At 40.4% G+C, this 20,217-nt stretch overlaps 1 protein-coding gene across 4 annotated transcripts in view; it reads left to right on the forward strand.

Annotated features, from left to right (window-relative positions):
- The window catches only part of BICC1 (BicC family RNA binding protein 1), a 338,019-nt gene that overhangs the window by 101,145 nt on the left and 216,657 nt on the right, over positions 1-20,217 (forward strand). For all 4 annotated transcript variants that reach the window (XM_062215389.1, XM_062215390.1, XM_062215391.1 and 1 more), the window contains exon 2: positions 16,010-16,056. In XM_062215389.1, coding sequence (XP_062071373.1) covers positions 16,010-16,056 — 47 coding nt within the window. The remainder of the gene's footprint in view (positions 1-16,009; positions 16,057-20,217) is intronic.

The raw sequence follows: 20,217 nt of genomic DNA on the forward strand, positions 1-20,217 counted from the left end.
ACTTTGTCTAGGATTGACCACATGATAGGCCATAAAGCAAGTCTCAGCAAATTCAAAAAAATCAAAATCATACCATGCATCTTCTTGGACCACAATAGAATGAAGCTGGCAATCAGCTCAGGAATCTCTAGGACACATGCAAAACATATAGACTGAACAACATTCTCCTGAATGAACAGGGAGTCATTCAAGAAATCAAAAGAGAAATTAAAAAAATTCAGGAAACAAATGAAGATGACAATACAACATATCAAAACTGATGGGTTGCAGCAAAAGCAATGTTAAGAGGAAAGTTTATAGCAATTGGTGCCCACATCAAGAAATTGGAAAGGCACCAAAGAAGTGAGCTGTCAATGCATCTCAAGGACCTAGAAAAACAACAGTAAACCAAACCCAAAACTAGTAGGAGAAAAGAAATAAATTAGAGAAGAAATCAACAAAATCGAAGCAAAAAATGCAATGCAAGAGATAAGCAAAATGAAAAAGATGTTTTTTTGAAAAAATAATTAAAATTGACACACCATTGGAACAACTGACCAAAAAAAAAAAAAAAAAGACCCAAATCAATAAAATTAGAGATGAAAAAGGAAATGTAAAAACAAACACCACAGAAGTAAAAAGAATCATCAGAAATTACTACAGAAGAGCTGTATGCCAACAAATCAGGAAACCTTAAAAAAAAAAGATTGTATGTGTCTAAGAATCTAACTAAATTGAGCCATGAAGACATAGAAAATCTAAACAGACCAATAAATACGACAGAAATTGGATGAGAACTGAAGACCCTCCCAGCAAAGAAAAGCCCAGGACCAAATGGTTTCATTGCTGCATTCTACCAGACATTTAAAGAAGAACTAACTCCAATTCTTCTCAAGTTATTCAAAGCAATTGAAAGCTAGGGGATCCTCCCAAATTCTTTCTATGAAGCCAGCATTACCTTAATTCCTAAACCTGAAAAAGATACAATAGAGAAAGAGAACTACAGACCAATTTCCCTGATGAACATAGAAGCAAAAATCCTCAACATAATTCTAGTGAATTGAATTTCACCTGGACCAAGTGGGATTTATCACTGGCATGCAGGGATGGTTCAACATTCACAAATCAATCAATGTGACACATTACAGTAATAAATTAAAGAACAAAAACCATATGATTATCTCAGTAGAAGCAGAGAAAGCATTTGATAAAATACAAAAACCATTTAATGATGAAAACTCTAAGCAGATTGGGTCTAGAAGGAACATTCCTCAACACAATCAAGGAAATTTATTACAAACCCATGTGCAGCATCCTATTGAATGGAGAAAAGTTGGAAGCATTCTCACTGAGATCCAGAACCTGAAAAGGATGCTCACTCTCATCATTGCTATTCCTTATAGTCCTGGAAGTTTCAGCCAGAGCCATTAGGCAAGAAAAAGAGAGCTGAAGGAATAGAAATACAGAAGGAGGAAGTCAAACTATTCCTAGTTGCAGATGATGTGATTCTATATATAGAGAATCCAAAAGACGCCACTAAGAGACTATTGGAACTCATAGAAGAGTCTGGTAAAGTAGCAGGATATAAAGTCAATACACAAAGATCATCAGCCTTTATATTAAAAGAGACAGTGCCATGACTGAGAATGTACTTCTAAGATAAATCCCATTCACAAAGTTAAAAAAAAAAAATCAAAGACTTTGGATTAAATTTAACCAAGGATGTCAAAGCTGTCTATGATAATTACAAAACATAAAGAAATAGAATAAAATTTAAAAAATGGAACAAGTTGCCATGTTAATGGATTGGAAGAATCAATCATCAAAATGCCCATACTACTGAAAGCAATGTACAGATTCAATGCAATACAGTCAAAGTACCAAATACATTCTTCTTGGATCTAGAAAAAATGATGCTGAAATTCATACAGAAACACAGGAGACCCTGAATAGCTAAAGCAATCTAATACAAGAAAAACAAAGCCAGAGGTATCATAATACCAGATTTCAAGACATTTTACAGGGAGGTTATAATCAATACAGCCTGGTACTTGTACAAAAATAGATGGATACACGAGTGGAACAGAATAGAAATGCCAGTAATTAATCCAGGCATCCACGTCAACTTATCTTTGACAAAGGAACTAAAATCAATCCCTGGAGTAAAGACAGTTTCTTCAACAAATGGTGCTGGGAAAACTGGATTTCCACATGCAGAAGTATGAAGCAAGATCCCTACCTTATACCTTACATAAAAATCCACTCAAAATAGATTAGAGACCTAAATCTATGACCCAATACCATCAAATTATTAGAGAACCTTGGGGAAACCCTGCAAGACATTGGCATAGGCAAATAGGAAAAGACCCCAGAGGCAAGGCAATCAAAGCCAAAGTTGAGAAATGGGATTACCTCAAATTCAGAAGCGTCTGTTCTACAAAAGAAACACTCAGCAAAGCGAAGAGGCAACTTACAGAATGAGAGAAACTGTTGGCAAACTATACAACTGATACAAGATTGATAATTAGAATGTATGAAGAAATCGAGAAACTCAACAAAAATCAAAGATCCAGTGAAGAAATGGGCAACGGACTTAAACAGACATTTTTCAAAAGAGAAAATCCAAATGGCCAACAGACACGTGAAAAAATGCTCAGGATCACTAGCTATCAGGGAAATGCAAATCTAAACCACAATGAGTTTTCACCTCACTCCAGTTAGAATGGCTTTCATACAGAAATCAATAAACAATAAATTGTTGGTGAGGATGTGGGGAAAAAGGTACCCTAATCTGCTGTTGGTAGGAATATAAACTGGTTCAGCCATTGTGGGAGACAGTGTGGATATACCTCAGAAATCTGAATATAGACCTACCATGTGACCTAGCCATCCCACTCCTGGGATTTTACCCAAAGGAAATGAAATCAGCATATGAAAGAGTTATCTGTAGCCCAGTGTTTATTGCAGCTCAACTCACAATAGCTAAAACAAGGAATCAACCCAAATGTCCATCAGCTGAAGACTGGATAAAGCAATCATGAGAGGGGCCGGCGCCATGCCTCACTTGGTTAATCCTCTGCCTCTGGCACTGGCATACCCTATGGGTGCTGGTTCTAGTCTCGGTTGCTCCTCTTCCAGTCCAGCTTTCTGCTGTGGCCCGGGAAGGCAGTGGAGGATGGCCCAAGTCACTGGGCCCTGCACCCGCATGGGAGACCAGGAGGAAGCACCTGGCTCCTGGCTTTGGATCAGTACGGTGCGCTGGCCGCAGTGCGCCACTGGAGTGGCCATTGTGGGATGAACCAGCGGAAAAGGAAGACCTTTCTCTCTGTCTCTCTCTCTCACTGTCCACTCTGCCTGTCAAAAAAATTATGGGAAATGTACACCATGGAATACTACACAGCAGTAAAAAAAAAAAATGAAATCTGGTCTTCCGCAACAACATGGATGAATCTGGAAAATATCATACTTAGTGAAATAAGCCAGTCCCAAAGGGATAAATAGCATATATATTCTCTCTGACCTGTGATAACTACTAGAGCACCAAAAAGGCAATCTGTAAAAGTCAAATTGACATTCTGAGAAGCAATGACTTTGAATAGCCATTTTTTGGACTGTTGAAAACATTTTTTATGCTATTTCTTGAACTCTCTACTTTACAGAGTTAATCGTATGTGTATAAAGTTAACTGAATATAGATCATAGTAAAAAAATAAGAGTGGGCATAAGAAAGGAGGAAGCTGTGTGGGAGTGTCGGTGAGAGGTTGGGCACAGTGGGAAGAATCACCATGTTCTTTAAGTTGTAATTATGAACTGTATGACGTTTGTAAATGAAATGCTGTATAGTTTTGCTTACATTCCTACAGACTTACTGCTAAGGGTACTTGCCATGAGATCCCAAATCCCCTTAAGCTGGGTGCTAAAGTAGCATTTTAAGTGTTAAAATGATCATATAGATAGGATTGAGTGTTAAAGTGATTCTATAAATAGGATTAATGGTCTTGGCAATAATAATATAGAATTTAAAATAAGTGAGGGGGCCGGGGCTGTGGCTTACTTGGTTAATCCTCCGCCTGCAGCGCCGGCATCTCATATGGGTGCTGGGTTCTAGTCCCAGTTGCTCCTCTTCCAGTCCAGCTCTCTGCTGTGGGCTGGGAGGGCAGTGGAGGATGGCCAACTGCTTGGGCCCCTGCACCCGCATGGGAGACCAGGAAGAGGCACCTGGCTCCTGACTTCGGATTGGCACAGTGCTGGCCGAGGCGGCCATTTGGGGAGTGAACCAATGAAAGGAAGACCTTTCTCTCTGTCTCTCACTGTCTGTAACTCTACCTGTCAAATAAATAAAAAAAAGTGAATGCTCCAATGTGGGAAGCAGTTCATACAGCAGACTCAGAATGACAGTCACTTTAATTTGCACTCTGACTTCAGAAACAGCCTTTAAGGCCTTCTGGTCTGGCTGAAAAGTCCATGAGAGCGTTTCAGGCAAGGAAAACCATGACACTGTGGCAAAAAATGTCCTACATTAAAGACCTCAGTGGGTGAGACCCCAGTGGGAAGAAGTGGTCATCAAAGAAGGAGGTATTTTTCTCTGAAGGGAGTAGAGAACTATTTTGCTTATGGCCTTGTCTTAATACTGAAGGAGTTTGTGGATTCTGCATCTTTTGATGATTCCTCTTTCAGTAGAATTGGTCAGGTTGTTGTAGATGATTTCTGGCAACAATATGCAAATAAAATATGTGGGATAGATATTTTACCATAGGGATTAAATTGATAGGATAAGTGAATGTTTTAGATTCTGAGTAAAACATCTTGGCAGGAGAATCAGCCTACCTGGTTACTTATATCTTTCCCTTGACTAACAGGACATCAGCCTTCTTAGTTGCTGGTGTGGAAAAAATGAAAGAATGGAATGCACTGAATATTCATAGATTTGAAGAATTACTTCTCTATTTTTTATAATGAGAGCTTGATTGTTCTTGCTCAAATTCCAGAGTGTGAGATGATTGTCAAGGTAATGTTAAAGGTATTGCCTGCTTTTCCATAATTTATTTTAAATATAAAGTACATCATACTGTGTTTTTAAGTTTGGATCCATAGAGCATCAAATGTTCTGCTAGAAAAGCATTTCAAAATGAACATCATAATCAAACAGAAGTTTGTGCTCTAGGAAGAATTTAAAATTGAGCTTCCCCTCTCCCTTTAATTTAATAATTAACTGGTTGTGCCCTAAAGTTTTTTTTTTTTTTTTTTTGGGGGGTACTGTAATAGTTTACACCTGTTTCAACTTTGGCTGTTTTTACTGGCGGTAGCTTTTGCCATCCCATATTTCTTGTGAAGAAAAAATATGAAATAAAATATGGCAAAGCGCTAGAGAAATTATAATAAACATAAAAAATGAATTGTTCAGCTTAACGTATGAAATGCTTTACCTGCACATTTGGCCAGCCATTCTTCAGTAGTATTGAAGCAATTTATTCCTGGAGTTCTGTGTCATGAAAATAAAGACAGTTGCTTACATTGGCAGAAATATTCCAGGGCTTCTAACATTCAAGTGAATAAATGTTAGAACATGAGGCAGAAGTTATATTGCAAAGACAGTTGAAAAATCCTGCTAAATTGTCATGTGTGTGTTCTTGTTGTTGTGGAATTAAAAGATGGAGTGTCAGTGTGTAAGGTTGTGAAGCTCAGCAGAATCATTCTACATGGAACATAAGCAGACTTCACAGGTCAGGGGGTGCCAGGACATGAAGTGTGGGTTGGCTCATTGCAAACATAATGCAAAGGAAATGATTATAGTCAAGATACTGTCATAGATCTTAGTTTTTCTTGAAACCCAACTCCCAGATGGTCTCCCTGGAGGATCCCCTTAACTTTTCGGGTCTGGCGGTAGCTCTCCAGCTGCAGTGTGGGGTTAAGAGTACAGTGTCCAGCTTTTTAGTGCTTCGTCCAGAATGAGAATAGCCACGTTAACTGTATAATAAGTTTAATCTGGAAACAGTTGTGACTGAGGCATGCTCTCTGGAAAGTTGTTGGTAGAACGGAATTTTAATTTTGGCTTCTTAGCACTAGTGGGTGGCTTTGAGTATTACTCGGCTGAAGGCTGTGAGTTGAATGAAGGTAAAGCCTTGCCTTCATTTAGGTCATGGGCACACGACCTATTTGTGGAATGAGTGAACCTACTCCTGTTCTTTTCTGGATTTGTAGACTGAACATTTTAAATGCCTGTGTTGATGTTGAGAAAGCAGTCTTCTGTGTTGATCTCTCCCTACCCTGTCTCTCAATTTTTTGGAGGAATTTGTATTTTGATACTGAGGAAGTTAGAGTAAGTTTGAGAATTATACTCTCAGATTTCAGCACATTAAGAGAAGACTTGAATTATCTCTCTGCCTTCATTGGCTTCTGTGACCTTTGCCGCTTTACTTGTTTGGCACTAGTAAAATCCTGTCAGGAAGACCCAGCAACCTGGGACTGGAATACAGATGTTCCTTAGGAAGTGCCAGTGATTGACACGGCCGTAGTTGGTAACTGAAAAAATGACTTGACCAAGAACTCAGAGTCTTTGAGCTTAGGAAATGGACACTCTAGAGTTAGGGAGAAGCAGCCTCAGAGTTGGAGCTTCTTGTTCACTTGTTTCCCTTTATCCTTAGGTTCAGTTTCCATGGTTTCAGTTACCAGTGGTCAGTTGTGGTCTGAGACTATGACATGGAAAATTTGAGAAATAAACACGTAAGTTTTAAATTACACACTGTTTTTTGTTGAAAAGATTGAAGAAAATTTATTTATTTGAAAGGCAGAGAGAGAGACAGACACCAGTCTTCGATCTGCTAGTTCACTCCCCAAATGCTCCAACACTGGGGGCTCAGGAGCTCAATCTGAGTTTCCCATGTGGTGGCAGGGACCCAGATATCTGTGTCATCACCTGCTATCTCCCAGAGTGCACATCAGCAAAAAGCTGGAATTGAAGTGGAGCTGAGGCTTGAACTTAGGCCCTCCTTTTTGGGCTTGAGGTATTTGAAGTGGTTCTTAACCACTGTGCCAAATACCCACCTTTGAATACTATTGTGAGTAGCAAGGTAACATCCCTGGGAAGTGAACCATCCTTTTGTCCAGTGTATCCATACTGTACATGCTGCTTTTAACTTCGTACTCATCCTGGCTATCACATCAGCTCTTGCAGTGTTAACAGTGCTTGTGTTCAAGAAACCCTTATAAAGTCACCTACTGCTATGTCAAAATGCAGATGTCACCCACCTCACTCATCTCATCACATTGGCATGGAATACTTTAACATCACAAGAGTGAGCGTGTTACAATAGGTGTTTTGAGAGAGAAACACATGCACTATATTTCTATTTTTTTTTTTTTGATAGAGTGGATAGTGAGAGAGAGAGAGAGACAGAGAGAAAGGTCTTCCTTTGCCGTTGGTTCACCCTCCAATGGCCGCTGCGGCCAGCACACTGGGGCCGGGGCACTGCTCTGATCCGAAGGCAGGAGCCAGGTGCTTCTCCTGGTCTCCCATGGGGTGCAGGGCCCAAGCACTTGGGCCATCCTCCACTGCCTTCCCGGGCCATAGCAGAGAGCTGGCCTGGAAGAGGGGTAACCGGGACAGAATCCAGTGCCCCGACTGGGACTAGAACCCAGTGTGCTGGCACCGCTAGACGGAGGATTAGCCTGTTGAGCCATGGCGCTGGCCTCACTATATTTTGATGTCTAAAACTTTTATTACAACATATTAAGATTGTTTTATTAGTTATTGCTAATTTCTTACTGTGGCTAATTTATAAGTTAAAATTCATCGTAAGTACCCCACACACTTGGAGAGGATAGTATCCATAGGGTACTATGGGGCCACATGCAATTTCAGGCGTTCCCTGAGGGTCATGGAGCATACTTCCCTCAGGTAAGGGGTGAGTGCTGAATGCAAACACTTGGAATAAGGTCACTTATTTTTGGTGTCAGTAAATATGCCATTTCTGGCTGCCTGCCTGCTGTTAGTCAAAGGTGCAGGTTAAATTTGTGTTTTTTCCTGGAACATAGTAAATTATAGTTTGGTTCAACTAAGGAAATTTCTTTTTTATTCAACTAGGCTAGGGATTCAAGGGACTTTCTATGAAGTCTGTTTATAGTTTGTTTTGATGGACTTGGAGGGCATTTCTAGGTTGTGGCATAGGGAGTTTGTCATGGACAAAGTTTTGTCCTAAAGGAAGTTTCTGGAATAAAATGTATGATGAAATTTGAACTTCTGAACTCCAAGTCACGAAGGAATTTCCTGTGGGGAAAGTAGTGATTATCTACTTTGCTTATTAGTTTTTAATTTTTTAATCTTTTTTATTTTTATTATTTTTAAGATTTTATTTGTTTGAGAGGTAGAGACCGTGAGAGGGAGAGACAGAGAGAAAGGTCCTCCCTCTGTTGGTTCACCCCTCAAATGGCTACAATGGCCGGAGCTGCACCGATCCTAAGCCAGGAGCCAGGTACTCCTTCTCAGTCTCCCACAAGGGTGCAGGGGTGCAAGCACTTGGGCCATCCTCCACTGCTTTTCCAGGCCACAGCAGAGAGCTGGACTGGAAGAGGAGCAACCGGGACTAGAACTGGTGCCCACATTGGATGCCAGTGCCGCAGGTGGAGGATTAACCCACTGTGCCCTGGCGCCGGCCCCTACTTTGCTTATTAGACCTTTGAAAATATCTTTGATTTTTGAACACTTTCTTTTTTTTTAACTTTTATTTAATGTAAATTTCCAATATACAGCTTATGGATTACAATGGCTTCCCCCTCCCATAACTTCCCTCCCACTCACAACCCTCCCCTCTCCCGCTCCCTCTCCCCTTCCATTCACATCAAGATTCATTTTCAATTCTCTTTATATACAGAAGATCAATTTAGTATATATTAAGTAAAGATTTCAACAGTTTGCACCCACGTAGAAACACAAAGTGAAACATACTGTTTGAGTACTAGTTATAGCATTAAATCACACTGTACAGCACATTAAGGACAGAGATCCCACGTGAGGAGCAAGTGCACAGTGACTCCTGTTGTTGACCCAACAAATTGACACTCTAGTTTATGGCCCCAGTAACCACCCTAGGCTGTCGTCATGAGTTGCCAAGGTTATGGAAGCCTTCCAAGTTCGCCGACTCGGATCATCTTTAGACAAGGTCATAAAAGACAGGGTGAGGATAGTAACCAATGATCCTAAGAATGGCAGTAACCAGGTCTGAACAATTATACAGCATTAAGTGGGGAAGAGGACCATCAGTACACACAGGTTGGGAGTAGAGCCATTGGAGGTAGAGTAGAGGTTATGATTACAAAGGAATGAGGCCCAAGTGCGCTAGACAGGGTCTAGAACAAAGGACAGAGTCATTATTAGAGGAGCTAAGAAAGGTGCTGTCTAAACTACAATTAAGTTTTCTGATTGAGAGGCAAATAGAACCTGACAGAAGGGGCTTGATAATAATCTATTGGGCTTTAGGCCTTGTAAGTTAAGAGGCCCAGACCTATCTATCTCTTCACATGGTGTATATCCTAAGGGAGGTGTGAACCTCCTAGGGGAAGGCACTCTGTTGACTTTCATGACTTGGCTGGCCTGGGAGGAGAGCTGGCCAGGTAAAGGCAGGTGGCATCTCTAACAAGAAATTTACAGTTCTGCCTGCAATGTTGCTGACCCTACTTGACCATACCCTCAGCTGCAGTGGTCACTTTGGAAGTTGGGCTGAGTGAAGGGCTTTTCAGCTTAGAGCCAATGAGATCTGTGGCTCTGACCTGGGCATCCTTCGACTCCAGGGCAGGTCCATTTCCAGTGATCCAACTCTTGGCAGAGCTGCCAGGGCTCTTCACAAGCTGACTTCTGCTGAAGCCCAGGCTTACCACATTGAAAGCCACTGCAGTAGACTGGCCTGTTGGGTCTCCTTGAGGGCAGATCACTGTACAGATCAGCCATTAATAGGCCTGCCACCCATTGCTTCTGATGCCGAGCTTTCTTTTCCTCCTGGTTTGTGTTAAAGCAGACCAGAGGATGCAAGTCAAGGGAGTGCCCAAGTGCCATCTCTAATCTTCGGTGGCCTGAACTACAAGTCTATAGTCACAGGCATGTTCTGTAGTAGTTTTTCTAAGGTAGACAATGCCCATGAGGAAAATTATATTCTCACTAAAAAACTTCCTTTCCCTTTGGTCTGAAAGAGAGGCTTTTTCTGCTTACTGTTTACTTCGCTGATGGCGAAGTGAATCTAGATATGAGATGATTATTTAAGCTCTTATTTTGGCTATGCTATTACAGAAAAATGTTAGCCATCTCTTTTATAAGGTCTAAAGATTAAATTGTGCGTCCTACAGATTCCTTTATAATAGAATTAGTTACCTACCTTGAGGAGAATAGATAAATGAAAGAACAAGTTGGGCTTAGAATAGAGAAATGAGGCAGCAAGTCCTAGATCGCTTGCTGACAATAGCAATATCACATGAATACTTAGCAAACAGTTTCAACCATTAGATAACAACTTAAGAAAACATTTACCAGAAGGACCAATGCCTTCTATAAATTTTAAGAATCATGTATTTGAAAACACCTCTTAAATATCTAACATGGTGTAGTTTGTTTAACCAGTAAACTTAAGCACAACCATATAAAATGTTTTTAGTTTCTTTCTACCAACAAGTATAAAACATATGATGCAGAGATTCAGGTCACATGAATTAAAATGTATCTTTGATTGATTTTAGCAGCTTAAATTTATGGACAATCTTATCTATAAGCCAATTAAAATAAAACTCTTAATAAAATTTTCCCATGTGGACATACAATATGAACACATATATAACATAGCATAATAGACCAATATAGCAATGTTAATAGCTTTTAAAATCTTTAACTCTTTTTTATAAATTGCCAATTGATTTGAATTGCTTTTTGTTTTTAGTAACCTCAGTTAACCATACTTTCTCTCAGTTGGTACTGTTAATACAGTATTGGCTTCATGTGTTTACAGAGGCATCCCAAAGTACTGAATACAATAGAAGTGGCTGGAAAAAGTCCATAGGAACCTATAGGAGGCCAGCTAAACACAGAACCAACAAGGCTTTAGTTTTATGAGCAGCAAATCATATATAACTGTGGATGACAAAAGACTTTAAGTTGCCATGTTTAAAATTATAAACTCATCAACCAACAAGAGGCACTTGCTTACTTCACAGTATTTTTGAAAGCACCTGTAGGATTTTACAAGTATTTAACCCTTTAGGCCTCTGGGGCTTTCTCATTAAGATAACTATCATGTCTAGTAACACAAGATCATTAGACTTTTTAATTCTCAAACATTTGTATTAATAGCATTTTCCATTATAGAAACTTAAAATTTAGTAGCACGTCACATCTTGACAGTACTTCTAATATAATCCAAATAGCCTGATTAGTTGGTGTCTCTATAAGATGAGAGACATAGGTCCTTTGATTTTTTCAGTTGGGCCCAAACCGGAAAAACCAAAGTCCAGGGTTTACTGGAAATTTTAGAGTCCAGATTGTTTGAAACTTTGATTTTTTGAATGCCTGTCAAGAATGCCAAGAAGGCTCACAATCTAAAATATCTGGTTGAAATAAGATTCCTTAAAATCATGACATAATGTAGACCAAATGTGATCATTGTTACAAGGTGATTATTCAAATCTTTGAAAATAAGCACATATTTAAATAACCCATAGCTCTTAATAAAAAATTCAGCTGTTTTTGAACAATTAGAATTTAACAGACATCAAGAGAACATAATAGATTACTTTAACACATTGTTTTAACAGAGAATCAGATTTTAATTCTATGTCAAAGAGAAATTGAGCTTCCTGTGATCTTTTGCTGTGAGGTTTCCTTCCTTTACCTTCTTTCATATTGATGACCATGTTTCTGTGTTTCTGTGTGTAACACATCTTTAAGCATCTTTTGCAGGACAGGACGAGTGGCAACAAATTCTTTCAATTTCTGTTTGCTATGAAAAGTCTTTATTTCACACCTTCCTTCACAAATGAGAGCTTTGCAGGATATAATAATCTGGGCTGGCAGTTTTTCTCTCTTAGTACCTGGGCTGTATCTCGCCATTCCCTCCTAGCCTGTAGGGTTTCTGATGAGAAGTCTGCTGTGAGTCTAATTGGAGATCCTCTGAGGGTAATCTGGCATTTCTCTCTTGCACATTTTAAGATCTTTTCTTTATGTTTCACTGTGGTGAGTTTGATTACAACATGTCGTGGTGAGGATCTCTTTTGGTCATGTTTATTAGGGGTTCTATAAGCTTCTTGTACTAAGATGTCTCTGTCCTTCTCCAAACCTGGGAAATTTTCTGCTAGTATCTCACTGAAAATGCCTTCTAATCCTTTCTCCCTCTCCATGCCTTCAGGAACTCCTAGAACCCGAATGTTAGGTTTTTTAATAGTATCCTGTAGATTCCTGACAATATTTTTTAGATTTCTAATTTCTTCTTCTTTTCTTTGGTTTGCCTGTTTCCTTTCCTGTTCTCTGTCTTCTAAGTCTGATATTCTTTCCTGCTTCGCCTATTCTGTTTTTAAGGCTCTCTAATGTGTTTGTCATTTGATCTTTTGAATTCTTCATTTCATTATGATTTCTCGTCACTATCACAGTTTCTTGTTCTACTAGTTGTTTCATTTCATTTTGATTCCTCCTTAATATTTCACTTTCACGAGAGAGATTTTCTATCTTTTCCATTAAGGATTTCTGTAGTTCAAGAATTTGTTTTTGAGAACTTCTTAATGTTCTTATCAATTTTTTGAGATCCGCTTCTTGCATTTCCTCTATCTCATCATCTTCATAATCTTGAATTGGGTTGTCTTTTTCATTTGGGGGTGTCATAGTGTCTTCCTTGTTCTTGTTAGCTTGGTTTTTGCGTTTGTTGTTTGGCATGTTGGAGATATTTGGTTTCTTCACTGTGGTGTTTTTTCTTATTGTACTATGGCTCTAGATTAGGTGGACTGTCTGCTTTCGATGGAGCCTTAGAGGCTTGAGATGGGTGTGGACTGAGAGCTGTGTTTGGTTCCTCAGGGTTGAGGGTGTGCCAAAGGTGACACTCTGAGGTTAGGTGTGGTAAATCTTTCTTTCTTTCTTTCTTTCTTTCTTTCTTTCTTTCTTTCTTTCTTTCTTTCTTTCTTTCTTTCTTTCTTTCTTTCTTTCTTTCTTTCTTTCTTTCTTTCTCTTCTTTCCTTCTTTCCTTCTTTCCTTCTTTCCTTCTTTCCTTCTTTCCTTCTTTCTTTCTTCACAGCTGAGCGGAATCGGAGGTAGTTAGCAGGCCAATGATATACCCACAGGAGCCAGAGATTGGAAGCTCTGTCCCAAGGACCACACAGGGAATCTGTGCTGCCCTCAGTGTGGGCTCGAATTCTTCTGCAGTCTCCCACTGGGTTGCCAAGTTAGATCCTAGTCTCCTGTTATTTCACCCCCCACTCCCAGAGTCAGGTTTTTCTGCTAGGCTCAGGGCCGGTGGAGACCTGAGGTCGCCCTGCTTATGACGTATACCCAAAATGGCGCCTGATCTTTGTCTTGCTCGCCTTTGAGAGGTGAGCGGAGAGAGAGAAACTCTTGTCCGTATCGGTCACTTTTTTTTTCCTCTCCTAGTTAGCTTGGTGACCTTTTCCCCACGGAGTTTCAAGCCTCGTTCCCTCTAGTCTCCTCTTTCCGCTTTCCCGCTGGTGTCTCGGGCTATTGCGGTTCGGCTCACCTCGCGTTCCAGCGCTGGTGTGTTGAGTCTGCCGCTGGTGTCCCGAACTTGGGCTCCCACGCTCTCCACGCAGGTCCACTGTGAATCACTAGTTCCGGAAGAGTTTCCTCTGCTGTTTCTTCCCCTACTCTTCCTTGAACCTGCAGTATCTCCACTTTTATTAAACTGTCTCTTCCAGGACTATCAGTGTGCTCCCTTCCTATTCCGCTATCTTGCTGCTCTCTGAACACTTATTTTCAAAAGAGCATTTCTTGTCACTACAGTGTTTCTGAATTTCCATGCCCTTTTCTGCTGCTTTCAGTGCCAAGTGACTGGGTGACCTTGAGGACAGCCCCTCTTAGCTACTTTAATCCTTCGATAAAGAGCCCAACAGTTGCATTGAAATGTCCTCAAGACACTTGATGGGTTTGTGTCGTGAAGTTTGGACATGGACTTTTTGTGTCGCCACATCTGCCAGTTTTTATCAAAGTTTTACTTTTTTATTTTTCAAAAAGCTTAAAATGGATATATTTCTAAGTTAGTGAAAATTATAGATTGTAAACTGGAGAAGAATCTGTTTCTGGAAAGGTGTGGGTCCAATGGCCCACATCAGTGTCTGTGGTCAGTTCATGTGGATGGTGTGGAATCTGTTCAGAAAGCAAAGTGAAAATAAAGATACAATGTTTACATTAGGCATTGGTTTGTTTTTGCTGCTATAAAGAATTACCCAAACTGTAGTGCCTTACACCAGTGTAAAATGTCTTCCAGTTCTAGGGTTCGGAGGCCAGAAGTTTCCCTGGGCTTCAGTCCAGGTGCCAGCAGGGCTGTGCCCCCTACACAGCCTGTAGAGGCTCATCTATCCCTCTGACTCTTCCGGTTTCTGCAGGCTGCCTGCGTTCCTTGGTTCATGGCTCCTTTCCTTCCTCTTTTTTTTTTTAAAGATTTATTTATTTATTTGAAAGTCAGAGTTACATAGCGAGAAGAGAAGGGGGAAGGAGGGGAAGAGGAGGGGAGGGGGAGAGAGAGATTTTCTATAGGCTGGTTCACCCCCTAAATGCCTGCAACAGCCAGGGCTGGGCTAGACTGAAGCCAGGCAGATGCTCAGTCCGAGTCTCCCATGTGCTGTGGTTGGTAGGGATGCAAGTACTTGAGCCATCACTGGCTGCCTCTCAGGGTGCACAGTAGCAGGAAGCTGGAATCAGGAAGAGCCAGAACTCCAAACCTGGAGCTATGATATGGGATGTAGATGTCCCAAGTGGCAGCTTACCTCTGTGCCAAATACCTACTCTAATTCTTACATAATTGGTCTGCTCCACTTCTTGTGTCTTCAATCATTTAAGCAGTGGACACACACACACTCACATTCCCTATACCCAGACCCCTCACCCCTGCTATAGAATTGCCTAATAATAGATATTTGGTTCCCATGATCTTTGAGACTTCAGCTTGCAAGAGTTCTTGACCCAGTGTCTACTGTCCTGCCTGGGGTGATGTCTTCAGTTAACTTCTGTTCCACTCTAAGCCTGAATCAGAGTCTTGTGTGGTCTTTCCCTCTGGAAGATGCAATCTGAAGTTACTGCAAGCAAGAGACTGTTGGCTCTTTGCCCATTCTCTCCTTTTAGTCAAATTCTCTACTTCTTACCAGAAATGAATAAAAAAAAGTTTATAGTCACAAGGCTTTTAAACCTAGAAAGAGAACTGAGATTATAGCTATCATTTAGACATAAAAATAATGCTCAATTTCAGTAACTTCCAGTTAATCTCACATGAAGTTTGTTGTTGGCTTTGACCTCTGCTGACACTGTTTAATTCTTAAGTTGTTTTGTCTGTCTCTGTATATGTGAATGAAGGAATGAGTTAAGGCAGTGTGCAATATCTACTGAAATCCAGATAGATTTTGTAGTCATTGTAAAGAACAAACCTGAAACAGCTCAGAAGTAGGCCCTGTTGGATGAGCTGATAGCTGACAGGCAACCTTGTGCCTGGCATTGATTACAGATAGGAAGGAAGTGCTTGGGGCCCTACCATTGATTACTTTGTGCATATAGTTCCCTGACTGTGGAAGGATGAAACTGCTTTGATCTCCATGTTTAAATCAAGGTTTGGAGTCTTGCAAAAGGGTGTAAAATAATCTAAGTTTGTGTAGTTGAGTGGGCTGCTGTTTCCCTCTTGATCAGCTTGTTTCCCTGATGTGACAGGCTCACTGCTGTGGAGAGCTGGGAGGGCATCCTGTTCTCCCTGCTGTTCTGGTACCTAGTGCTAAAGAGTTTTTTGAAGACATGAATTGAAAAGAAAAAAAAAAAACGGACTATTTTAAATGTATACATTTTTATTTACAGCTGCTGCTGAAGGAAAGGGAAGAAGTGGGGAAGACTTTTTTCAGAAGGTAAGTTGGTTTTAACTCTTGCCTTGGGGATAAGTAAGAGCAAATCCCTGTCTGAGCAGCTACTCTAGAAGCTTCCGAGAGCCCCCCCTTCATATGAAGGAGAGTAGGTTTTGCTGTTTGCTGGAAACAGTGCACATAGTGGATACCCTAGGAGGCCTGCACATTCTGAGAAAGGCTGTTCTGGATGCAAATCGAAAGCTTTTCCTCGAAGGGAAGGAGGCATTGAGGGCTACCAGATTAATTCTCACACAGAAATCAGTCAGTCATTATCTTACTTTGCTGTCATCCCCTATTTCTTCCTTCTCGGAACACTTGCCTGACCTGGGAGGTCAAGAGGAGTGCCCCCCTGCTTTCCTCATTTCTAGTAAGCATGACCATGGCAGAACACACTCCTTTGGGCATACTTGACAGTGAATGGTAACTGTACTTTGCTTTCCTTGTCCTCTGGAAGTTCTCACCTTAGAAGTGAGGCCAGTTACACGTAGCACAGGGAGGCTGGAGCTGAAGAGGACTGAAAGATGATGTTGAGAATATGATTTTAATGAATTTTGATCTGATCCATGTCTTACAAAATGAGTGTTTCTTACAAGGGAAGCTGTCCTTTCAAAGACATTTGAGTTCATGTTCTTTGTTTTGTTCAGCTGGGTTTATTGTATTTATATCTTGGTGTTGGGATCTTGCAGCTGTTTATGAGAGTGAATGCACTGGATACGCCATCAGACTTTTGGAAGACACCTGTGTGGAACAAGAGATTTTTTTTTTTCTAAGACTTCATTCTTTGGCATTTTGCATGATCCACTTTTTTGCCAACTTCATTGATGTACATTTCCTTCCAAGGATATTAAAAGCAAATATTTTCAGAGCTAATACTTGAATCACCATTTCTTTAATTTGAAATATTTAATCACCACCTGCTGTGGGCTTACACATTGGAGAGACCAGCATGAGCCAAGCGTAGTCACGGCCCTCTAGGAAGTGTGACGTCTGGTGATATAGTCACATAAATAGGTAGCAGGAGAAGATTAAGCATTTGATTGGGATTTGGGGTGTTAGAAAGGACTTCTAGAGGTTTTTAGGAGAGTAGATGTTAGCGGGTGAAGAGCCAGGCTGAGGTAGGTTAGAGTGGCATTATGGGCCAAGAAACAACCTAAGGTTCGGAGGAGGCATTCCCACCTCAGACAGTTGGCTAGCAGGTCCATAGGAGGGTTCACAGTGCAAGGTGGGGCACACTGTCTTACAGGATGAAGTGCCTTCATTGTCAAGGGGGACTTTCCTGAAAGGGTTTTAAATTAAAATAATTTTAAAGAGCTGCACTTGCTAAGCACAATGTGCCAGACCACCTGTTTTTCACCCCTGCTTTATTTCACGTACTGTGGTTGAAGCCCCTGACTTGATATTGTCTGACATGGGCTGATATCTAACTTGCACTGAGTACATGGGCGTTTGAGAATGTTGGCATGTTTGCTAGCAAGAGTGAGAAATGAGAAGATAAACAGAAATTGTAGATTTGCCTCAGGTGGGCAATTACGGTAAAAAGTGGATATTGCCTATGGAAAGCTTCGTTGTTTTTCTTTAAACTCACGGAAGTGAAAAGCAAACTGTTCAACTTTGTGTGATTCAGACATTTTAACGGCAGAGTAGAAACATGGTGTATGTAGTAATAAAGGACTTTCATTCTTATAGGATTTGCTAATATTTATCTCTTTGCAGAGCCATATATACATTCCAGCAATTTAAATGGAAACACATGTTGTAATCTTGGAACATGTGTGCATCCCACAGCCCAGGAGTTGGAATCTAGATTGCATTTGTGGGCACTGGTTGATGAGGTCTCTGAGAGCTAAACGGATGTAGTGTTCAACTCCTCATTTTCTTCTTTAGTTCAATAGAAACTACCTTCTTGATAGTCGAGTGTATCAGGCAAACTTTCTAAATTCCAGAAGAGCAATTTTTGATGTTTTGATCAGGCATAAGTAGAAACAATGAGAAGGTACTGAACGGCTCTCTCAAAGCTTTTATCTGGTCACACGTGTTCTAGTTTCACAGGAAAACATTTTGGGAAATGTTTAAGAGTGAGAAATAGGGACCGGTGCTGTGGCACAGCAGGTTAAACCCTGGTCTGAGTGCTGGCATCCCATATAGGTTCTGGTTGAGTCCTGGCTGCTCCAATTCTAATCCAGATCCCTGTGGATGTGCCTGAGAAAGTAGCAAAAGATGGCTCAAGTCCCTGGGTCCCTGCACCCATGTGGGAGACTCGCAAGAAGCTTCTGGCTCCTGGCTTCGTCCTGGTACCACTCTGGCTATTGTGACCAGCTGGAGAGTGAACCAGTGGATGGAAGATTTCTCTCTCTCTCTCTTTCTTTCTCCTTTCTCTCTCTCTCTCCTCCTCTTCTATTTCTCTCTGTCTCTCTCTGTAACTCTTCCTTTTAAATAAATGAATAAATCTTAAAAAACATGAGAAGTAGGACAGACATAGCATCTTTAAGGAAATTTTTTTTAATTTTTAATTTTTTAGAAATCTTTTATTTAATGAATACAAATTTCATAGGTACAGCTTTAGGAATATAGTGTTTCTTCCCCCCACGCCCACCCTCCCACCCCTACCCCATCTCATCTCCTAATCCCTTCCCCATCCCATTCTTCATTAAGATTCATTTTTAATTAACTTTATATACAGAAGACCAACTCTATACTAAGATTTGCACCCACACAGACACACAAAATATAAAGTACCTTTGAAGACAAGTTTTACTGTTAATTCTCATAGTACAGTTCATTAATGACAGAGGTCCTACATGGTGAGTAAATGCACCGTGACTCCTGTTGATTTGAGAGTTGACACTTTTATAGATGATGTCAGAGATTACCCGAGGCTCTTGTCATGAGCTGCCAATGCCATGGAAGCCTTTTGAGTCCACAAACTCCGTCAGTATTTAGGCAGGGCCGTAAGAAAAGTGGAAGTTCTCTCTTCCCTTCAGAGAAAAGTATACCCTTCTTTCCGCCGGAATCTCACTCACAGAGGTCCTCCATGTAGATCATTTTTTGCCATAGTGTCTGAGCTTTCCATGCCTGAAGTGCTCTCATGGGCTTTTCAGCCAGATCAGGAAATATTTTTTCCTCCCAGAGTAACATAAATATGAAGGATCTATATACTTAACATTGGAATGATTTTTGGTTTTGACTCTGGGGTGTGTATGAGAAACAAAACTAAAATATCTCTTTGATCCACAACCCTAATTATTTTAGTAACACTTTCTAAGTCTGGAAGGATACCTACCTAGCTCATAATGACTCTTCATAAGCTAAAGATTGGAGAGAGAGTGTGAGCCTTTAAAAAAAAGTTTGAGAGAGGAGAGATGGAGAGACAGACAGACAGACAGACAGGGAGATGAAGGTTTTATGAGGGTAGTTCAAAAAGTTCATGGGAAATACATATTACATATTAAAAATAAATTGCATGAGTTTCAAATCTTGTTTTGTACCAAAATACATCTTTTAATTCCATTTTATGAACTTTGGGGTATCCTTGTATGTTACCTTTTTTTTTCTGTCATGAAAATCTATGTAAAATCACATTTTGTACTAAATCTAGTTAAAATGATCATATTTGTTAAAATTTTATGATAAAAACACACTAAACTTCCAGAATCAGAACTGGCAGATTTCCACAGTTCAATTTTCCATTTAACAGATATTAAGATTTTCAAATATGATGTACAGATTTGAAGCTATCATAGTAGATGTTTGTTCACTGTACAGTTAGACACCATTTATTGGGTCAAAGTTACTATTTCTTCCAGAGATCCTAGCCAGTTTTCAATACATAATTTTACTTCACAGGTTCTGAAATGACTTACTTACCTGTCACTGTATTAGGGAAAGAGGCTAAGGAAGTTTTTATATCCGAGAAAGCTAACAAAGTATTATAGCTTAAAGAACATAGTCTTTTGTTGTACTCTCATATTTCATTCCAAGGAGACAATTCCAGCTTGTGGGTAACTCGTACCATGCTGCCATTTAGAGACCTAGGTTCTGACACCTGACTTGGCTATTCCTTCTCGTATGGGCCTCATCATCATGAAGTCACTGCCATGTCCAAGTGTGAACTGGTGAGAGAGACAATGAGAGTACTGAGGGGAGGTGTGCCGTGTTGTATGCACC

This window comes from Lepus europaeus, chromosome 17 (assembly GCF_033115175.1).
Source record: "Lepus europaeus isolate LE1 chromosome 17, mLepTim1.pri, whole genome shotgun sequence".
Classification (NCBI taxonomy): Eukaryota; Metazoa; Chordata; class Mammalia; order Lagomorpha; family Leporidae; genus Lepus; species Lepus europaeus.